Genomic DNA, 21203 nt, shown 5'->3' with positions numbered 1-21203 from the left:
AATATTGTTCACAAACCAGTCTAAATCTGTGATAGTGAGCATTTCTCCTTTGCTGAGATAATCCATCCCACCTCACAGGTGTGCCATACCAAGATGCTGATTAGACACCATGATTAGTGCACAGGTGTGCCTTAGACTGCCCACAATAAAAGGCCACTCTGAAAGGTGCAGTTTTATCACACAGCACAATGCCACAGATGTTGCAAGATTTGAGGGAGCGTGCAATTGGCATGCTGACAGCAGGAATGTCAACCAGAGCTGTTGCTCATGTATTGAATGTTCATGTCTCTACCATAAGCCGTCTCCAAAGTCGTTTCAGAGAATTTGGCAGTACATCCAACCAGCCTCACAACCGCAGACCACGTGTAACCACACCAGCCCAGGACCTCCACATCCAGCATGTTCACCTCCAAGATCGTCTGAGACCAGCCACTCGGACAGCTGCTGGAACAATCGGTTTGCATAACCAAAGAAATTTTGCACAAACTGTCAGAAACCGTCTCAGGGAAGCTCATCTGCATGCTCGTCGTCCTCATCGGGGTCTCGACCTGACTCCAGTTCGTCGTCGTAACCGACTTGAGTGGGCAAATGCTCACATTCGCTGGTGTTTGGCACGTTGGAGAGGTGTTCTCTTCATGGATGATGCGAAGGAGATGTGTTGCACTGCATGAGGCAAATGGTGGTCACACCAGATACTGACTGGTATCCCCCCCCCAATAAAACAAAACTGCACCTTTCAGAGTGGCCTTTTATTGTGGGCAGTCTAAGGCACACCTGTGCACTAATCATGGTGTCTAATCAGCATCCTGATATGGCACACCTGTGAGGTGGGATGGATTATCTCAGCAAAGGAGAAGTGCTCACTATCACAGATTTAGACTGGTTTGTGAACAATATTTGAGGGAAATGGTGATATTGTGTATGTGGAAAAAGTTTTAGATCTTTGAGTTCATCTCATACAAAATTGGAGCAAAACCAAAAGTGTTGCGTTTATATTTTTGTTGAGTATATGTTATCTGAGGATAAAAGTAAATTAAAGTGGCTTGCAAAAGTATTCAGCCCCTTGGTATTTCATGCATTTTAATTTCTTTAGGGCATTACAAATACAAAAAGTAAATCAGGCTTCTCAATCTAAAAATTTGAAAAATCATGTTCCTTAAACCAGTGATTCTCAACCGGGGTGCCAGCGAGCGCGGAGCAGAGAGAGGATTTTAAATGGAGTGAACATGTTAACAAAACGAAAACGTGAAGCTTTTACTTCTCTCTGAACTTTCTCTAAAGGTGTGATTCTGCCGTTACCGTCCTGTTCACACCATGTGCGCGTCGTATGCTGAATTTATGAGATCATGAGATGAAATAAATGGTCAAATATCTTTAAAAACATATTTAAAAAATGAGAATATATGAATGAACTGAGATACACAAAAAAAAATGTTCAGACGCACAGATCACAAAAAGCAGGTGAGAACTCTGAACTTTAACAGCTGTTATTTTCCAAAGGTATTTATTTGTTCAGTGTTGAGCTTAATGTAGTGTTTAAGCACAAAACGTGACTGATGAGGAGAAACAATTTCAGAAATGCAACAGAAACAACCACAAATCAGAAAAAGTTGGGACTGTATGTAAAATGAAGATAAAAATAAAAATCAATCAATCAATCAATTTTTTTATATAGCGCCAAATCACAACAAACAGTTGCCCCAAGGCGCTTTATATTGTAAGGCAAAGCCATACAATAATTATGTAAAACCCCAACGGTCAAAACGACCCCCTGTGAGCAAGCACTTGGCTACAGTGGGAAGGAAAAACTCCCTTTTAACAGGAAGAAACCTCCAGCAGAACCAGGCTCAGGGAGGGGCAGTCTTCTGCTGGGACTGGTTGGGGCTGAGGGAGAAAACCAGGAAAAAGACATGCTGTGGAGGGGAGCAGAGATCGATCACTAATGATTAAATGCAGAGTGGTGCATACAGAGCAAAAGAGAAAGAAACAGTGCATCATGGGAACCCCCCAGCAGTCTACGTCTATAGCAGCATAACTAAGGGATGGTTCAGGGTCACCTGATCCAGCCCTAACTATAAGCTTTAGCAAAAAGGAAAGTTTTAAGCCTAATCTTAAAAGTAGAGAGGGTGTCTTTCTCCCTGATCTGAATTGGGAGCTGGTTCCACAGGAGAGGAGCCTGAAAAGCTGAAGGCTCTGCCTCCCATTCTACTCTTACAAACCCTAGGAACTACAAGTAAGGCCTGCAGTCTGAGAGCGAAGCTGCTCTATTGGGGTGATATGGTACTACGAGGTCCTAAGATAAGATGGGACCTGATTATTCAAAACCTTATAAGTAGAAGAAGAATTTTAAATTCTATTCTAGAATTAACAGGAAGCCAATGAAGAGAGGCCAATATGGGTGAGATATGCTCTCTCCTTCTAGTCCCCGTCAGTACTCTAGCTGCAAGCATTTTGAATTAACTGAAGGCTTTTTAGGGAACTTTTAGGACAACCTGATAATAATGAATTACAATAGTCCAGCCTAGAGGAAAAAAAATGCATGGAATTAGTTTTTCAGCATCACTCTGAGACAGACCTTTCTGATTTTAGAGATATTGCGTAAATGCAAAAAAGCAGTCCTACATATTTGTTTAATATGCGCTTTGAATGACAATCCTGATCAAAAATGACTCCAGATTTCTCACAGTATTACTAGAGGTCAGGGTAATGCCATCCACAGTAAGATCTGGTTAGACACCTGTTTCTAAGATTTGTGGGGCCAAGTACAATAACTTCAGTTTTATCTGAGTTAAAAGCAGGAAATTAGAGGTCATCCATGTCTTTATGTCGGTAAGGACAATCCTGCAGTTTAGCTAATTGGTGTGGGTCCTCTGGTTTCATGGATAGATAAAGCTGGGTATCATCTGCGTAACAATGAAATTTAAGCAATACCGTCTAATAATACTGCCTAAGGGAAGCATGTACCTTTCCCAGTTCTTCCACTCACAGAAGCCCAAACGTTCTTCAGAGTGTGTAATATACTACAATAGCAGAATATAAAGAAGGGGAAAAAAAAAAAAAGACAATATATTCGTCAATACGCAATTATTTGTCTGACATTAATCGTCTCCAGAAATTTCTAATCGTGACAGCCCTACTTGAGATCAGAGCGCACGGCAAAATGCTTGAGGATTTCGAAATGCGATGTTTTCTGTATCGATTTTCTATTGCGATAATGGGTTTTGCGCAAACCAGAGGTAATAGCATTATAATATTATTTTAGTTGGTGGTGTGCCGCAGGATTTTGTAAATATAAAAAGGGTGCCGCGACTCAAAAAAGGTTGAGAAACACTGCCTTAAACTCAAACTGAAAACAAATCTCTACAACTTGATATAAATTAATTAAAAAAAATACAAAAGCCAAGATGATGGTTGCATAAGTAATCAGCCCCTTTGGTATAATACCTGTAAATAATCAGTTTTATTGCCTGTTTTCTTCAGACAAGTCAGGGGATGGATACATGAACATTTCTAAGTCACCGAATATGTCTTGGAATTTATTTACATAAATTATGAGGAAATACAAACAGTATGGAACTCTATGGTAAATCTGTGTGGAGCAGACAGTTGTCAAAAACTGAGTGACTGTGCAAGAAGGAGAAGAGTGAGGAAAGACATCAAGACACCCAGACAACCCAGAAGAAGTTACAGGCTGCTGTGGCTGTGACTGAATAAACTGTGCATAGTGCATGTTTTGCATTTTGCATCACCAGTTATACAGCTTCATGATGAAGTGATATAGAGGACGATATTTTTTTTATTAATTTATATCACGTTGTACAGATTTGTTTTCAGTTTGAGTTTAAGGAACATAATTTTCCAAATTTTTTATTGAGAAGGCTGATTTACTTTTTGTCTTTGAAATGCCACAAACAAATTAAAATGCGTGAAATACCAAGGGGGTGAGTACTTTTGCAAGCCACTGTAAAGCACAAAAGTAAGAAAAAAACATTTACACTGAAAATGTGCAAAGAAAGAAAGCAAAAAATTGAACAAGTTTTTCTGATCTTCAAATCTGGGGCAGCTGTGAGCGGCCCATTGTGCCCTCTCTTTAATACACAAAGCTGAATGACTAATATCAAAGTCACAGCTATGAAATGAAATTAATAAAATTCCAAATAAAGAGGGTTCCCTCTTGGTTTCAGTTAAAACTGAGGGATTTTGTAAGCTTGGGTCAAATATTCACTCAGAATGCTGTACGCTGTACTTTAGAGAGAGAATCTGAACACAACAAGATCGTTCATTCCTGGAAAACACCTGTACGTGCTGAAAGCCGAGCCAATAGGAACTGTGGTCTCACCTCCTTGTACTGCATCAGGTTGGCTTCACTATGTGCATCTGTGTTTGGAGGCTGAGCTGAAGAGGAGGAGAAAACCATCTGCGACTCAAGGCTGAGGGCCAACTCCGTGTGGTGGTGCTGCTCGGCATGGTCACACGGCGTCAGCTTGTCCTCATCCTCCACAAAGAGGTCTGCCTCGCTCTGAATTAACAGCTACAACAGGGGCAAAAAGATAAAAAACAAAATGTTAAGTAAGAAAAGTGAGACAGATACTGGGAAGCCAATCAAGAGAATGAAAGGAGAAAGAAAGAGCATCTTGATTTTTGCGTTTCAGCTCCATTGTGGAGATGTACAGACGCAAAATTACAAAACTGTGTCATTATCCAAATACTTATCAACCAGACTGCACATACATTTTTTCCATGTTATGATGAATGCCTCATTGTACACCCTTCACTCTTTCACTCCCTCATTCTACACATGCAGCCTCTGTCAGAACGATGCTGGATTTTTCTTTTTTGTTCTGTGTGGGATTCAAAGTTCAAATGTTTCACTTTCACATTGGCCTACACACTTTCTCTCACCTCCACACAGCTCTTCATGCCTGCGGCGGCGGCATAGTGGAGGCAGGTGCTGTGGTGGTTGTCAGTGGCGTTGACATTGGCCCTCTCGTACTGGCCCCCGTCCAGTTTGGCTCCTGTCCAGCTAAGGATCATCTGGCAGCAGGAAAACCCACAAGCAGACACAAAAATGGATTCACGTCACCTCTGATGACATGAGTTATTTTGCACGCGCGCACACACACACACACGCGCGCACACACACACACACCCTCATCCTTCATATGATAAATATTTGCAGACATCATCACGAGTTCACACCACGTGCCTGCCTGTGTGTTTGCATGTTTCTGCACCTGGAGGCAGTCCGCACGGCGCTGCTCATCCCGCTGGGGTCGGGCAAGTCTGGGAGACAATGCCCCCTCTGGCAGCAGCAGGATCTGTGGGCCTTGGCACAGCACATGAAGGCACGTCTCATTGTGCACGTTACGCTTGTTAGGGTTTCCCTCTTTGCTGAACAGAAAGGACCTGAAGGATGGATGCAGGAAAGAAAGCAGTAAACATAAGAGACATAAGCAAAGTGAAGAGTGTTGAACAAGAAGATGGAAGGGGAAAGGTGAAGCACATCAAGTGGAGTTAAGTGCGTGAGGTTTGAATGAAAGAGGAAAACAAGGACAAAATGAGAAGAAGATGGCAGAATACTGACCAGTCCTGGTTAACATCTCTGAGATAATGGACATGCTGGCTGGCAGGTGCACGTGCACACACCCACATATGATGATGGATGTGCCAGCTGCAGTGGTAGCCAGGATGTGTTTGCAGTTCTGTTTACCAACTCTATGTCAAAGTGTCCCTTTACTGCTTACCTTTCCATGCACTGTTCCTCAACTCCACATATTTTCTCTGCTCCATTTTTCCTTTCTAACCTCAACATCTCCGGTGCTCTTTTCAATCCCACACTTGCTTCCTGCACAACTCACACTTCTTCTATAATTTCCTTTCCACTGGCTCATCTCTCTGCTAATTGAGAACCTGCACGCTGACTCTTTCTGACCCTGAAATGAGATATAAACTGGATTTATTTGTCACGCAGGGAGAAATGGACTAACTATAAGAGTATAATACCTCATAGGCCAGATTTTATTTTCACAAATCTTTGATTTTAGATAAAGGAAGTATCCACTCACTTTTTGTTCTTTTTTGTTGTTCTCAACCTTTTTGTTTGTTTTCTTTTGTATTTACTTTGTATAAACCTAAAAAGAAGCATTTCAGACAATCAAGTGGAGGATATGTACACATATCACTTGAAAATGTTTTTTGTGTGTGTGTGTGTGTTTGAGAGACTGCTGAATGCCAATTAAAAAAAATTAATTAAAAAAATAAATGAGATATAAAATGGATCCCGAGCTACTGAGAGTTTCCCCTACTGTTATCTTTGAAAGTAAAGTAGGAAATGAAAGTAAACACCAATGAACTGAGAACTGCTATGGCTGCAGGCAACAAGTGAAAATGTAAAGCTACTGCTGATAACTCAATTCCCAGAATGTATCAAACACACACATACACACACTTCAAAGCAGGGGCAGTTGCACATCAAGAGTTTTAGTATGAATGACAACATTAACTAATTGAAAGGGGCTTTGCCAAACTGTAATTTACACAATTAAAGTCCCTACATCTTTTAAAAATAGTGAATGGGTGTAGAATTAGAAAAAAAAATATACAGAATTATAAATAATTAAAATGTATGAGAATTTGTTCAGATTTAAGAAAGACAATTTGTGTGTGATAAACAACAACACTTCTCTTTGGTGGCCTCTTGTAATATATAGTGCAATAAAACAGTGTTGTATTTAATTACTTAAAAAACAACAACCATATTCATTCTTACAATTTTAAATGTTACAATATATAATAATTGCAAGGGAATGTGAAGAACTGCCTAAAAATCCTCCTGGGGATTGTAAATGTGATTCTCCAATCTGCTTATTACTGAAAGTAAGTAGAGTAACACATAATGTGCCTGCAGCTAACAATAAATGATTCTCATTATTTGGATGCATTTATCAATAAAATTAAACACAGTAAAATAAAAACGGACATAACCGAACACAGTACTTGACAACGGTTGACAATTCTACGTTTGTCAATTCCATTTTATATTTTTTTTTACATAAAAGTAACTATTTGACAGCCATACTCATACGACACATGAAGTACACAAGTATTCATCTTACATGCAAACATACACTATCATAAACAGACTAAAAGATTTAGAGGTTTCATAAGACAAATATATTAAGAAAACATACACAAGCAATGACATAAAGAAAAGCTAAGGAGTGTCACGTAGGCTTTTAGACTTATATGACAAAGGAAATTATTGGTTGGACCCAGCTTATACAGGCAGTCCACAGCATTCGCTCTATTTGGGCGCAGTATCAGAATTGAATTAGGAGCCTTTCACTCTTTTCTTCCGTTTATCTCCTGCTCCTCCACATTTGACCTTCTTATCCTGTCAGCCACAAGTCCCTGCAGCCTGTCCTACAGTGAACTGCCAATTCACCCACACAGCAATAATCACACTCCATGTTCTGATACATTGCCATCACGTCTTATAGCATGAATATACTATACCGCAGGGTTCTAGCTAGCGCAGACTTGCGTTACAGCCCGTTACGCTATAATTTCGGACCGTTACGCTTATTTTGGACCGTTACGATTTTCAATACCGCGTCTGTAATCAACCGTTTCTGCAGCGTGACTCCAGTTTGAAGCGTGAATCGAAGCAATGCTTCAATTCAATGGCTCGTGGCTCTTTGATTCGCTGCTCTTCAGAAGCGGTAAATCCGCTTCTTAATCCCTCTGAAAGCCATTAAAATATCATGAGTCACTTTTGTGTGGATTAAAGTCACTAACTGGGACTCTTGTCTTGTTGCAGTCGAGAAACGAGAATCGTCCTCTGTTCCGTTGTCACTGCTTTAAACACTGCGCGGCTCTCTGTCGAGACGGAATCCACTCGGAATTAATAACTTCAAATCAAATCGCTGCTTTAAATAAAATGACACCTCTTACAAACGTTGCAATACAGACAATAAACAATCGACTAAAACGTTTTTTTCCTCCCAAAATGAGACGTCTTGCATTCTTTATAAACCTGATCTGCAGCACATCTGCAAGAGCTCAGCTCCGACTGCCTCACTGAGGGCCATGTACTGGCTAACCCAGAGTGAGATTGCCCACTCAACAAACTTCCCCAGCCTTCTGGACATGATGAAGGGACTTGGGCTGTGACACCTGGCTTTTCCCCTTTGGGTACCCCTAGAATGGCCAATTTTTACCTTGAATTTTCAAAAGCTTCCCCTCTTCCGCACCCCCCCCCCCCCCCCATTACCACTACGCTAAAATGTTATCCTAGCTAGAACCCTGCTATACCTTAGTAATTCACCTGTAGCAGAGAAGTTGCTGTACGTTCAGCAACATACTGCATTTATGCATTTTCTTTCATTTAATAAAATGTACTTTTCCCAGTGACTAATTCAGCCACATGGGGTGTGCAGCCAGTACATTCTGAGTGCCGGTCTCAAGCCCGGAAAAATGAGGAGGGTTGCATCAGGAAGGACATCCGGTGTAAAACATTCCAAAAATAAAGATGCTGATCACAAATAAAATTTCCATACCAGATCGGTCGCCGCCCGAGTTAACAACGACTGCCACCAGCGCTGCTGCTCAACAGGGGGCCGGCAGAAATTGGGCTACTACTGGGCGAAGAAGAAGAAGAGGAGGAAAAGGTGTTCAGAGAAGAGGAAAACTAGAAGGGTGGAAGTGAGAGTCGGGAGTTTGAATGTTGGCAGTGTGACTGGTAAAGGGAGAGAGCTGGCTGATATGATGTAGAGGAGAACGGTAGACATATTGTGTGTGCAAGAGGCCAAGTGGAGGGGAAGTAAGCAGGGGCATAGGCGGTGGGTTCAAGTTGTTGTATCATGGTGAGGATAGGAAGAGAAATGGTGTTGGGGTTATTTTAAAGGAAGAGTATGCTAAGACTGTGTTGGAGGTAAGCGTGTGTATGACAGGGTGATCAGAGTGAAGCTGGAAATTGAAGGGATGGTGCTTAGTGGTTAGCACTATTGCCTCACAGCAAGAAGGACATGGGATCGATTCCCACCTGTGGCCTTTCTGTGTGGAGTTTGCATATTCTTCCCGTGTTTGCGTGGGTTTCCTCCGGGTGCTCCAGTTTCCTCCCACATTTAAAAACATGCAGGTTATGTGAATTGGAAACCTTATAACTGCCCAGGTCTCCTTTGCAAAAGAGATCTCAACCTCAACGGGCCTAACCTGGTTAAATAAAGGTTAAATTAAAATCAGTGTATATGCTCCACAGGTAGGTGGCAAGATGAAAGAGAAAGAAGATTTCTGGAGTGAGTTAAATGAGGTGGTGGAGAGTGTGCCCAAGCATGAAAGAGTGATCATCAGAGCTCACTTCAATGGGCATGTTAGCGAAGGGAACAGAGGTGATGAGGAAGAAATGGGTAGAAGGACAGATGGTAGCTGATTTTGCAAAAAGGATGTAAATGGCTGTGGTGAATACCTACTTTAAGCACAGGGTGACATATAAGAGTGGATGAAGGCGCACACAAGTGGACTACATTCTGTGTAGGAGATGCAAGCTAAAAGAAATTAGAGACTGTAAGGTGGCGGCAGGAGAGAGTGTAGCTCAGGGGTCACCAACCCTGTTCCTGGAGGGCACCTGTCCTGCATGTTTTCCATGTCTACCTACTCAAGTCACACCTGATTATTTAAAAGTGCTGTTTTCCAGCTCTTGATTGGCTGAGCACACCTGATAGAGTTAATTGCCTGGGAGTGGAACAGGGATAGTTACAAAACATCCAGGACAGGTGCCCTCCAAGAACAGGCTTGGTGATCCCTGGAAAAACTAGATAGCATAGGATAGTGGTTTGTAAGATGACGTTTGAGGAGAAGAAGAAGAAGAAGAGAGTAAGAGCTCAACAAAGGATCAGATGGTGGAAGCTGAAGGAGGAAGAATGCTGTGTAAAATTCAGGGAGCAGGTAAGAGAGAGGCACTGGATAGAGGGGAAGCAGTTCTGGACAACTGGAAAAGTACTGTAGATGTGGTGAGGGAGATAGCTAGGAAGGTACTGGGTGTGACATCTGGACAGTAGAAGGAAGACAAGGATACTTGGTGGTGGAACGAAGATGTCCAGGAAAGCATAAGCAGAAAAAGGTTGGCAAAAAAAGAATTGGGATAGTACAAGGAGATGCAACGTAAGGTGAAAACAGAAGAGGCAAAAGCTAAGGAAAAAGGCATTTAGCAAATTGTACAAGAAGTTGAATTGTAAGGAAGGAGAAAAGGACTTGTGCAGATTGGTCACACAACGGGACAGAGCTGGAAAAGATGTGTAGCAGGTTAGGGTGGTAAAAGATGGAGATGGTAATGTGCTGACAAGCGAGGAGAGTGTTTTGAGAAGGTGGAGGGAATATTTTGAGAAGCTGATGAATCAAGAAAATGAGAGAGAGAAAAGGCTAGATGATGTGGAGAGAGTAAATCAGGAACTACAAGGAATAAGTAAGGATGGAGTGAGGGCAGCTATAAAAAGGATAAAGAGTGGAAAGGCAGTTGGTCCAGATGACATCCCGATGGAGGCATGGAAATGTCTAGGAGAAATGGCAGTCGAGTTTCTAACCAGATTGTTTAATAAAATCTTGGAAAGTGAGAGTATGTCTGAGGAGTGGAGACGATGTGCGCTGGTTCCTATTTTTAAAAACAAGGGTGATGTGCAGAGCTGCAATAACTACTGAGGCATAAAGTTGATCAGCCACAACATGAAGTTATGGGAAAGAGTAGTAGAAGTTAGGCTTAGAAAACAGGTGAAGATCTGTGAGCAGCAATATGGTTTTATGCAGAGAAAGAGTATTACAGATGCAATGTTTGCTCTGAGAATACTGATGGAGAAGTATAGAGAAGGCCAGAAGGAGTTACATTGAATGTTTGTGGATTTAGAGTAAGGTATGAAAGGGTGCCAAGAGAAGAGTTGTGGTATTGCATGAGGAAGTCTGGAGTGACAGAGAGGTATGCGAGGGTAGTGCAAGACATGTACAAGGATAGTGTGACGGCAGTGAGATGCGTAAGAATGATAGACTCATTCAAGGTGGAGGTGGGATTACACCATGGATTAGCTCTGAGTCCTTTCTTGTTTGCAATGGTGATGGACAGGTTGAGATCAGACAGGAGTCTCCATGCATTATGATGTTTGCAGATGACATTGGGATCTGTAGTGAGTAGAGAACAAGTTGAGTCTCGCCTGGACATGTGGAGATATACTCTGAAGAGAAGGGGAATGAAACTCAGTAGAAGCAAGACCGAGCATGTGTGTGAATGAGAAGGAGCACAGTGGAATAGTGCGATTACAAGAAGAAGTGGTGAAAGCAGATGAGTTTAAGTACTTGGAGTCAACTGTCCAAAGTAATGGAGAGTGTGGTAGAGAGGTGAAGAAGAGAGTGCAGGCAAGATAGAGTGGGCAGAGAAAGGTGGCAGGAGTGATTTGTGAAAGAAGAATATCTGCAAGAGTGAAGAGGAAAGTTTACAAGACAGTAGTGAGACCAGCTCTGTTGTACGGCTTAGAGATGGTGGCACTAACAAAAAGACAGGATACAGAGCTGGAGGTGGCAGCTCTTTGGGAGTGACAAGAATGGACAGGATTAGGAATGAACATAGAGGGACAACTCAGGTGGGACGGTTTAGAGACAGACAAGTCAGCAAGGTGAGATTGAGATGGTTTGGACACCTGTAGAGGGACCCAGAGCATATAGGGAGAAGGATGCTGAGGATGGAGCCACCAAGCAGGAAGAGAAGGGGGGGCCAAAGAGGAGATTTATGGATGTGGTGAGGGAGGACATACATATGGTTGGTGTGACAGAGGAAGTTACAGAAGACAGGGTGAGATGGAAATGATTGATCTGCTGTGGCGACCCCTAACGGGAACAGCCAAAAAAAGAAGAAGAAAACTATTCCAAGTAACTGCCAAGTCATGAGTTATATATTGAAACCCACGGTTACTCCACCCATTTTTCCAGAAACAAGTCTAACTTGTGGTTTCCCAGTATGCACGGCCCAGAGGATTCCAACACAACTCACAGGCACAACAGGGAAGACAGCAAAACAATCAATAAAGCAGCGAGGTGTAGAACAGAAACCATCAGCAAAATAATCAACTACTCAGTTGCCAAAGAGGGGATGTGTCTCCTCCGACTCCAAAACACGCACACACAAAATCTCTTGCAAGATTTAAAACGTGAGACTTGACACATATATTCAAACAGCAAGAAATAGCAAGATTAGGAGATCTAATCAACAATAAAAAAACTATTTTTGATAATTAACTGTTTAATGTTATTCATGGGGGATCAAATATGAATTTAAACGTGTTACCATCTTCTCAAATGTGAGAATTTTGTCCTTTTTTAATTAATAATTTTTTTTGTGTGTGACATAAAGTGTTTTACCCAAAAGACAGATGGCTTTAAACTCATCACCTCTCTGTGAATGTGATTTATACTGCCTTAAAGCAGATCATTTTGTTGAGTTGGAAACGTCTCTAAACCAGTGAGAAAATGTTTTAACTGGTTTACAGATGATGAGGTTTTGAGAATCATTAAAGATGAACTGGTATAAAGTTTGGTTTTAAACAGAATTCAAATGAGACAGATGTTTCTGAAATGGTTTTAAACTGCACTATGGTATACCAATTTAAACTGGTTGCATTTGAAAATTTGGTCTGTTTTAACAAAATATCATGCATGAAACGATCATAAAAATGATCAACAGATGAATCTATAATGCCAAATCCTTAGCTGCAGTGCTACCTACATGTAAAAGACCAGTTCACATTCCGAGTCTGTATTTTGTCTGAGATTTACTGGGCGTCTGTTTGCTTTCTCTGTCCAAGCAAGCTGTTGGAACAAAGAAATATTTCCTCTGGTAGCTATCAGGAGCAGAGCACTACATTCAGCACGCCTCCTTGGCCCATTATAGGCTAGTAGGAAGGGACACAAATAGAACACCAATTGAGTCATGATCACAGACTCAGACACATTAAGGATTTGTGGAGTCACATTTTCCCCCACAGAGAGACATGCACATGTGCACACGTGTGCAGATGCAGATACCTAACTGGCCTTTTCAAACAGCCTTCCTTTGGCCACCACTATAATCATGGAAGAAGGGCAAAAGAGGAGAAGAGTGCAAAAGGAGGAGGATGTGAGGACAGCAGCTGAGTCACTGAATCAGCTGTGCTGGCCACAGTCAGAGGTCCGATTATAACTTGCAGGGGGTAAAAAAGACTCGCTGCTGTCATCCTTAGTATATATATATATACACTTTTATTTTATATGTCTACACCTTTCTTAGGGCTTGCATTGTACCTAAAACCCCTTGTAATTCTTCATATAATAAAGTGGAAATAAAGCTGGATGCTTTTACAGCAAAGTACTTTTTTCCAGTGTGTGTCTCTCATATATATATATATATATATATATATATATATATATATATATATATATATATATATATAAACAAACTGCAGGTTACACTTAGCCAGCACTTACAAAAATAGACACACGTGCATCTAGACTGGGCTGCGACTACTCATTTACCATTTATCTAAAATCAGGCAGTAGAAAGCACGTCTTGAAATAAGTGTTTGTAATTTTTCCCCCATTAACATCAAAAGTTGTTAATAAATTTCAAGTGTTATTTCTGAGGCCGTTCTTGGTGGTGGTGTTCAGCGACTTCCAGTCAGCAGTGGTGAGAACATATTCACGGGTTCTTGTATTCTTGTCTAATGGCCAGCATGGACTCCCAAAAATTTCCTGTATATTTGTCTAGTGTGTTGGTAGCATGGCCCAAGCAGAGGGTCAACCCTTTGATTCTGGTCTGCTTGAGGTTTCTTTCTCAGTATCATCAGAGGGAGATTTCCTTACCACTGTTGCCTGTGTGCTTGCTCTAGGGGTTGGTAAGGTTAGACCTTACTTATGTGTTGCACCTGAGGCAGCTTTGTTGTGATTTCGCGCTATGTAAATAAAATAAATTAAATCAAATGAAATTATTTCCTACTACATTTTACTCTTTATTTTACTTTATATTTTATTTGTTTTATTGCCAGTTGTAATTTTTAATTCATTTATTTACAACTGGGGGTAACTTGGTGCCCATTTTTAATTATGTGCAGCACTTTAGTCAACTGCTGTCGTTTTAAACGTGCTTTAGAAATAAAAAGTTTGAGTTGAGAGTTGATGTGCTTTTCCTGTGTTTTGTGTTTCCCCTGGGTGGGGGCCATAAACACACATACTGTGAATATCCCTCTGAAGGGTACAGGAAAGCAATTCTGATGAAAATAAAGATTAATGCAGTTTAAGGAAAAGGAAAGATGGCAACTCTTAGGTACAGAGATGTGACTCTGCAGAATGAGGACAGTGAATATTCTAGTTGATGTAATTTTCAAAGACTTCTGACACTGCCATGACAGAAAGTATCTTAAGCCAAATGTAATGAGGTCAAGAGCTTTCCTTAAAAATGTGTACCATCACAAAAAAATGTATATAGCTGCAACCACAAAGTTAACACATTCACAGCACAAAACAACAAAACTTCCACAACAGCAGGCAAGATAGCCTCCATCTTGGTCACTCATTAATAACATCAAGACAATATCTAGAAGAAGATGTAAAAGTAGACATACGTGCGCTGCCCTGCTGGCTTGGTAAACGTCTTCTCTCTTCTGTTGGACAAGTTCAGACTTTTCATTTGTTTCCAGACTGAAGTCAATGACCTTATTAAATGTCTGGTCCCAGTGGAACCCGCCTTGTTTGATGACGGATTAAAATCCACCAAGCATGCTTAAGCGGAAAGTTGACCTTAACAAGAAAGGAGCCAATAATTTCCAAGGTTACCAGCATACAATTTTTTTTCACTAACATTTCAAATTCACTGGCCTCCTGGGTCAAGGACGAAAAATGCTTTATGTCTCCACCTGAGATAGATGACGAATATGGCAGCAAAGGCACAAATCATTCAGGAAACATAGCAGATCTAAAAACAAGTGGATGGTCTTATTTTAGTGTCACATGTCTTTGTCTTCAGCAGTGGATGAGGAGAAAAATGGTGCATGTCAGAACTTGGTGAGCCTCTATTGTAAGTCGTTTTGCATAAAGCAAATATGTCAAAACGTCTGAGTGTAATTCTTACCCATCTGATGATGACTCACCCGTCTGACCACCTTTGCACAAGTTAAATCTACAGCTTTCAAAATGATTGTGAAGTCTAATTAATCAACTTTGACATACCCAGAAAAATACAAACCGAATGACATGTTTTACCTGAGCAGACGCGTCATGGCGTGGCGGCAAACATAGTGCAGAGGCGTGTTGTGCTGGTATGGTTCTCCATACGATGCATTCGGGTCCAAACCGTCTCTGAACTGAGGGTTGCCCTCATATAGCTGCCAGGCCAATGCCTCATCGCCACTCACCAGGGCCTTACGGAACTTGGTGGCTGTATTGCCCATAGCCTCAACCTTGCCAAGGACCACCTAAAGTGAGCTATGGCAGAGGTCTGCTGGCCTACGCTGCCCTCCTCTTCCTTCTCCTCCTCGTTCACCACAGGTTGCAACTTAGTGCAACATGGTTCAATGTGTTTTCCTGCCCTGTAAATGAGAAAGAGAGAGAGAGAGAGAGAGAGAGAGAGAGAGAGAGAGAGAGAGAAAGAACATTGGGTGGGGGAGAGATGGACACAAGAAAGGAATTAGAAAAAAGGATTGGGATGTAAAGAGAAAAGCAGGAGTAAAGAAAGTGAGAGAGAGATAGAAAGAAGGAGGTTCAATCAATCAGTATGCCCATCGATCAGCTGGATGTGCTGCAGCGAGAATGTTATCATACAGGAAATAGAGAAGAAAAAAGAAGCTTGAGAGAGAGTGAGACACAGAAAATTACAATGATGGGAAAGTTAATGATATCCAAGTCATTGATTTGTTCCTCTGTTGATGAACGGTTTAGTTAATTTTGCCACAGCTGGCCACAGTCAGCCTGTGTTTGTGAGGAATTTACATAAAGTACACAGTTTTCATGTTAGTCCACTACCGGTGGTATGTAAGTTTAAGCATGCAGCACAAATACGATGGGCCCAGAACAAGTTTTCTTTTCCTCTCATGCTCCACAAAGAAAAAAAACCCTTAAGAATCACAGCAATGGTTGCTGCAGCTGCTCTCCCAGCAATAAAACTTCTGTCAGTTTGCAAGTTGTCATTATAAGACATAATGCAGGTGCAATAAGGACTTGGTGAAGCGTAACAGACATGCGATACCAGTAAATACACACCTTCACTTACTGTATATAATCGCTTTATCAGTGTGCTGTAATTCCTTTCTATCCTTGTCTCGTCCTCTCACACAAATAAACTCACTTTGTCTTTTCTTTACCATACACACCATTACATCGTGTAATGACCGGAATCCAAGAATGAGTGTGTGTGTTTGTGTCTATCAGGCCGTTGAGGGTATCATTACAGTCTTCATTCTATGGCCATCTGTCTGGCCCTTACAAAGAACCTCTTTTTAGCTTGGCTACAGTTGGCCGCTGGCTGCCCGGCTCTGGAACATTTGAATAACGTTGCTGGCTGTCTCCTCTCTTCTGGCTCCGTTTCTGTGCAGTAACAGTCAGGCAAAATGCACTGACAGACTGAGACATACGAGCTGCACAAAAGCTGCTACCACTCACAAACAAACAGCCAACATTGTGGAAGTTCTGCTCCTGTGATGTGTGTGGCAAACCGGTCCTTGTGTGTGCGTATCCCGTTCTAGAGGGGAAGTGGTGTTTGGGGTGGGGGCTACTATAGTTAATAGGTCAGTCTGTCTGCCAGGCTTTGTTTTATGCACACAGTGGTTTACTTCCAGTTCACTCTTGTTTGTATCATTCATACTAAATAAGGGCAGTAACCTTGGAAGTGAAGGGACTTTGAAATTCCGGGATCTCCAGCCTTGCTGTCTGTAGTATAATTGTCTGTTATTACAAGTGCTCTTTGGCCCTATGTGCCATTGTGTGGTCAGGGGAAGTGACACTTAGCTGTTGTGGCTCTAGAGTGATCCTGTACAACTGTGACATCATCATAGAGCTACAACATGCTTTGTCTGAAAAACAACAGTTCTAAGATCAATTATGTCTGACCACTTGGTGTACACAAAGTAGGTCTGCAGATGGTAATTCTGACTTTATCCTCAGGCTAACTTTTCCAATGATGAGCTCAAAACCTCAATCACGTAAATCTCAAAGTACAACTTGTTTGGAAAAAAGAGACTAGAACAAAGGCCTATGGATTTCTTAAAAAAAAGCTCTAAACAAGTCACATATCAACAAGTCATATGCTACTTTATGCAGCCTTTTATGACTGTGTATCACATTTTTTTAAACAAAAGGACACTCAGAGAGCACCAAGGTTGAAAAATCTGTCTGTTAGAAGGATATCTATGGAGCCTTGCAAAGTGATAAGGTAAGTCATATTATATATTCTTGAGCTTTTTGAAGGCACAAGGTGATTTTGTCCTCAAAATCTAATCAACTGTTCCTTGTGATAAGGCACACTCCTCCACCAAATCTCAGACGTTCCTTCCTTACTTATTCAGATATTACACATAACAAATCAACAGACAGACAAATATATGCTTTGAAGAAGCAAGTAAGAAAATAAATAAATACAGTAAACAAACTAGAAGCACTCGGAGAGCGCAAACCTCCACCAAAGCCATAGGGTCACTGACATCACATGGAATACCCTTTGGCAAAGAGACTTATTCCACGTTGTTTCATGCATTTACAGTCATGTTTCAGATTCAGTGGTTAAACCCTTAGATCTTCAGCAAATGTATTTATAAAGAGAAACTGCATGAACTACACAAGTTTTTTTTATTTTCTAATAATTTTATTTAATGAGGAGAAACAAATGCTAAATTATTGTTGTGTCATAACTTTATTTTTGTTCAGCCTTTGTGACCCGTCTTCATGAAGTTAGATGCAAAAATGTTGAAATTGGCCCTATCCTGCAATGATAAAGAATCCTTAAAAAAATTACTGGATCCGGATCGTGTTCCGGATCCAGTTAGGCCAAGTTAGGCCAAGATACACCCCTGGTAAAAATTTCATTGAAATCCGTTGAGGATTTTTTGAGTAATCTTGCTAACCAACCAACCAACCAACCAACAAACAAACGGACACGACCGAAAACATAACCTCATTGGCGGAGGTAATAAAGTCCCACAACTGCATCTGCCTATAAATCTAGTGAGCCCTAAAGCTGGGGATACATTACACAACTTTCACAGCTGTTACCGATTTCGAAAAGTCGTGGAGTCCACACTAACCAACTGGTTTCAGCAGTTTTTTTATGACAACTAACAGACTGGATCACACATTTAACTTGCTGCTGCTGTTGTGTGAGCAGCTATCTACTCTGAGAATCTATTAAGAAGAAAAAAACTGGCATTTTGATACCGAAACAGGTGTTTTGATATTCCCATCGGTTCCCTCCTGACATCTTTGTCTTCTGACAGTTTCCTACAGTTTTTCATTGGCTGTTGGCAACATGTGTTTGCAGTTGGGTTTGTAATCAGCACACACTACGCAATTGCTCCCAGAGTTGACTCAAAAAATTCAAACATGCTTGATTGACTGCGACTGAAGTTGGGTCGAGTCTACTGCCCTCACACATTTGCCAAGTCGGGTCTTTACACCAAACATAGTAACAGATCTCTGCGCCAACTAGCCAGACTCTGCCTGACTGTGAATTGTAGGTAAAATCAGGCAAAAAATCTTGTAGTATGTCCTCATCTTAACTCAGCGGTGGGCAACGAGGGCCGAGACACTGCAGGTTTTTCTTGCAACCAATCACCTCAGCAGGTGAGTTGCTGATGAGCTTCTCCCCTGAACAAAAACACCCGATCGTCAATGAAATCACCTGCTGAGGTGACTGGAACCAACCAAAACCTGCAGTGTCTCAGCCCTTCATGGCACATGATTGCCCACCCCTGGCTTAACTGAATGAAAGGCCCAAGCTCCAACAAACTTTCACAATTTTGTAGATATTCTGCTGACATGAAATAAATACCTATTAAAAACATACTGTCCACAAGGAGGCTATGTCGGATTTGTGGGGTTTGAACTTCTGCACTGAAACCAAGTGCACTATCCACTTGGCCACCACCCCTGCATTACCTCCTGACTGAAGGTGACATCCAAAATAAATAATAATTCAACTCTTCCTTGACAAAAGGCCCAAACCTCCATAAAAAGCAAAGATTTTCTGACAAAGAAAGAGACAACAGTAAGCTAACACATAACCTCACTGCCAGAGGTAATAACCACTTACATCAATGTAAGTAAACTGTAATAGCACAGGCTTCACTTCTACATTTACTTCACGCTTATCAAAAGATGATTTCAGATATCAAGTCTACCTATCAGCATGTTTGTCAGAAGAAATTTAAAATTCGATACAAAAGAGAGATGCAGTTGGAGTGACTTTTCCTGGGAGTGTGACATTGAGCAAAGTGAGCTCTGCAGCCGTGTGTGTGTGTGTGTGTGTGTGTGTGTGTGTGTGTGTGTGTGTGTGTGTGTGAGCTGAATAACCAGGTCAGACCTGTGAAGAACTGTGTCAGCATGAAATGGAGCACAAAACAAACACACACTTCTCCCTGTGTTTCAGTCCACGCGGCCCCGCGGTTAAAACTCTTTTTATTCCACAAGCTGTCAGTCTGTGAATGAGGCTGAAAGCCTGTATTAAGGTAGGTTAGCCTGCCTGAAACGGGCTACCCGGTGTGCTTTGGAGAATACACCCAGAGAAAAGCCACCGTCCTCCCGTTACCGAAGCTAGCAGGTTAGCGCTGTTGTGTGTTAGCCCCAACTAACGAAGGAGAGTAGTCATTTTTACTCACACGGTCCGCTCACTCGGTCACTAGTCGCGCGTTGAAAAACTTGAATAAATCAAGCGTCATCATCCCCTTTTGTATCATTGGCATCCCTGGTTGGTTTTCCACTGGACCATCCTTTCTGCCGGCGGGGACGGTGATACTGAGAACGGAGGGACTAGAAGGCTGCTGCTGCTGGATCGCTTCAGCTGCTTGTTGGTGCTAAAGAGAAAAGCCCTCTGCGCGTGCGCGGCATCGGCGGTCACACAAACGGCTCACACCTGATTGGTCGGCTGCCGACAACTCGTGGTGTTACGTCTGACACCGACGTTTCAAAGCTTGTGTCGAATCGCTAGGTTGTCGATTGAAGCAGTGTAGTGAGGGATGGTTCCTTCATTGATTTTTAAAAAATAAATAAATAATAATCACGTGTTATCACCTATCTTCTTCCACATTTCTTCTTTTTTCTTCTTTTTTTTTCTTAGGTGTCAACAGCATGCCCTCCGTTTTATTTTTCTACCTGGCAGCTCCATCCTCAGCATCCTTATATACCCCACATCTCACCTCTGCAAATACCTGACCCATTTCAGTCTCACCTCTCTCACTTTTCACATTATCCTCACAACAACTAATAAAAAAATGTACAAAACATAATTCACAAAAATTCCTACATATTCTTGTATTTATTAACTGGCAGGCGGTGATGGCTTTACTGAAATCAAGATGGTGGATTTTTGCAGAAATTCATGTTATATTTCTAACCCTGTCTCTGACTCACATTTCTAAATGTTAAATATTAAAATTCATAGGTATATGCTCAAAATATCACACTTAATGATTTTTATGATACAATACAAAATGCATCATTTTTGTTTATTGTGTTAGCTTGCTTGGTACGGTTGGCTTATTAACGGCTAATTTAGCTCTTCCACTAGCCTATTTTCACCATTTACAATATTATTTTACATGGTGTAGATTTTTAATGATTCATCAGTTTATGTGTTCCTCTAAAGACATCAACATATAGTACCTAAGTTCTTAGGTTTCCATTTGATAGCATAATGATTATACTTTTTATTTTCCTATAGTATGCTAACAGAGTTACTTTAGATAGATACCAGTACACTCACAGCTTCTGCTTCTACAGCTTAGCCTACTAACATATTTGATTTTACTACTAGTCTACATACTACTTATCTATACTACAATCTTCTCCTGTGATGTCTTATCCTTCTTATGTCTTATTATTTATTATATTATATATACCTTTTTCTTGAGCTGCTTGGGTGGGTAGGGAGAGTTCCCATGGGATAAAAAAGTTTTTTAACCTACCATCCCTGGTTCTCAAGACCAGGCACC

The 21203-nt window shown here is 41.3% G+C and overlaps 1 protein-coding gene across 1 annotated transcript in view; it reads right to left on the bottom strand.

Annotated features, from left to right (window-relative positions):
* LOC117501383 (ankyrin repeat and IBR domain-containing protein 1-like) overlaps nucleotides 1-20073 on the bottom strand; it is a 40752-nt gene extending 20679 nt beyond the window's left edge. Inside the window, 5 exon segments of the mRNA XM_034160246.1 lie at nucleotides 4340-4531; nucleotides 4903-5034; nucleotides 5235-5406; nucleotides 15271-15596; nucleotides 19872-20073. Coding sequence (XP_034016137.1) covers nucleotides 4340-4531; nucleotides 4903-5034; nucleotides 5235-5406; nucleotides 15271-15458 — 684 coding nt within the window. The 5' untranslated portion in view covers nucleotides 15459-15596; nucleotides 19872-20073.
* Between the last annotated feature and the right edge of the window lie 1130 nt (nucleotides 20074-21203).

This window comes from Thalassophryne amazonica, chromosome 20 (genome assembly GCF_902500255.1).
Source record: "Thalassophryne amazonica chromosome 20, fThaAma1.1, whole genome shotgun sequence".
Taxonomy (NCBI): domain Eukaryota; kingdom Metazoa; phylum Chordata; class Actinopteri; order Batrachoidiformes; family Batrachoididae; genus Thalassophryne; species Thalassophryne amazonica.
The sequence above is the reverse complement of the archived record's forward strand: the minus strand, read 5'-3'. Positions and strand labels throughout refer to the sequence as shown.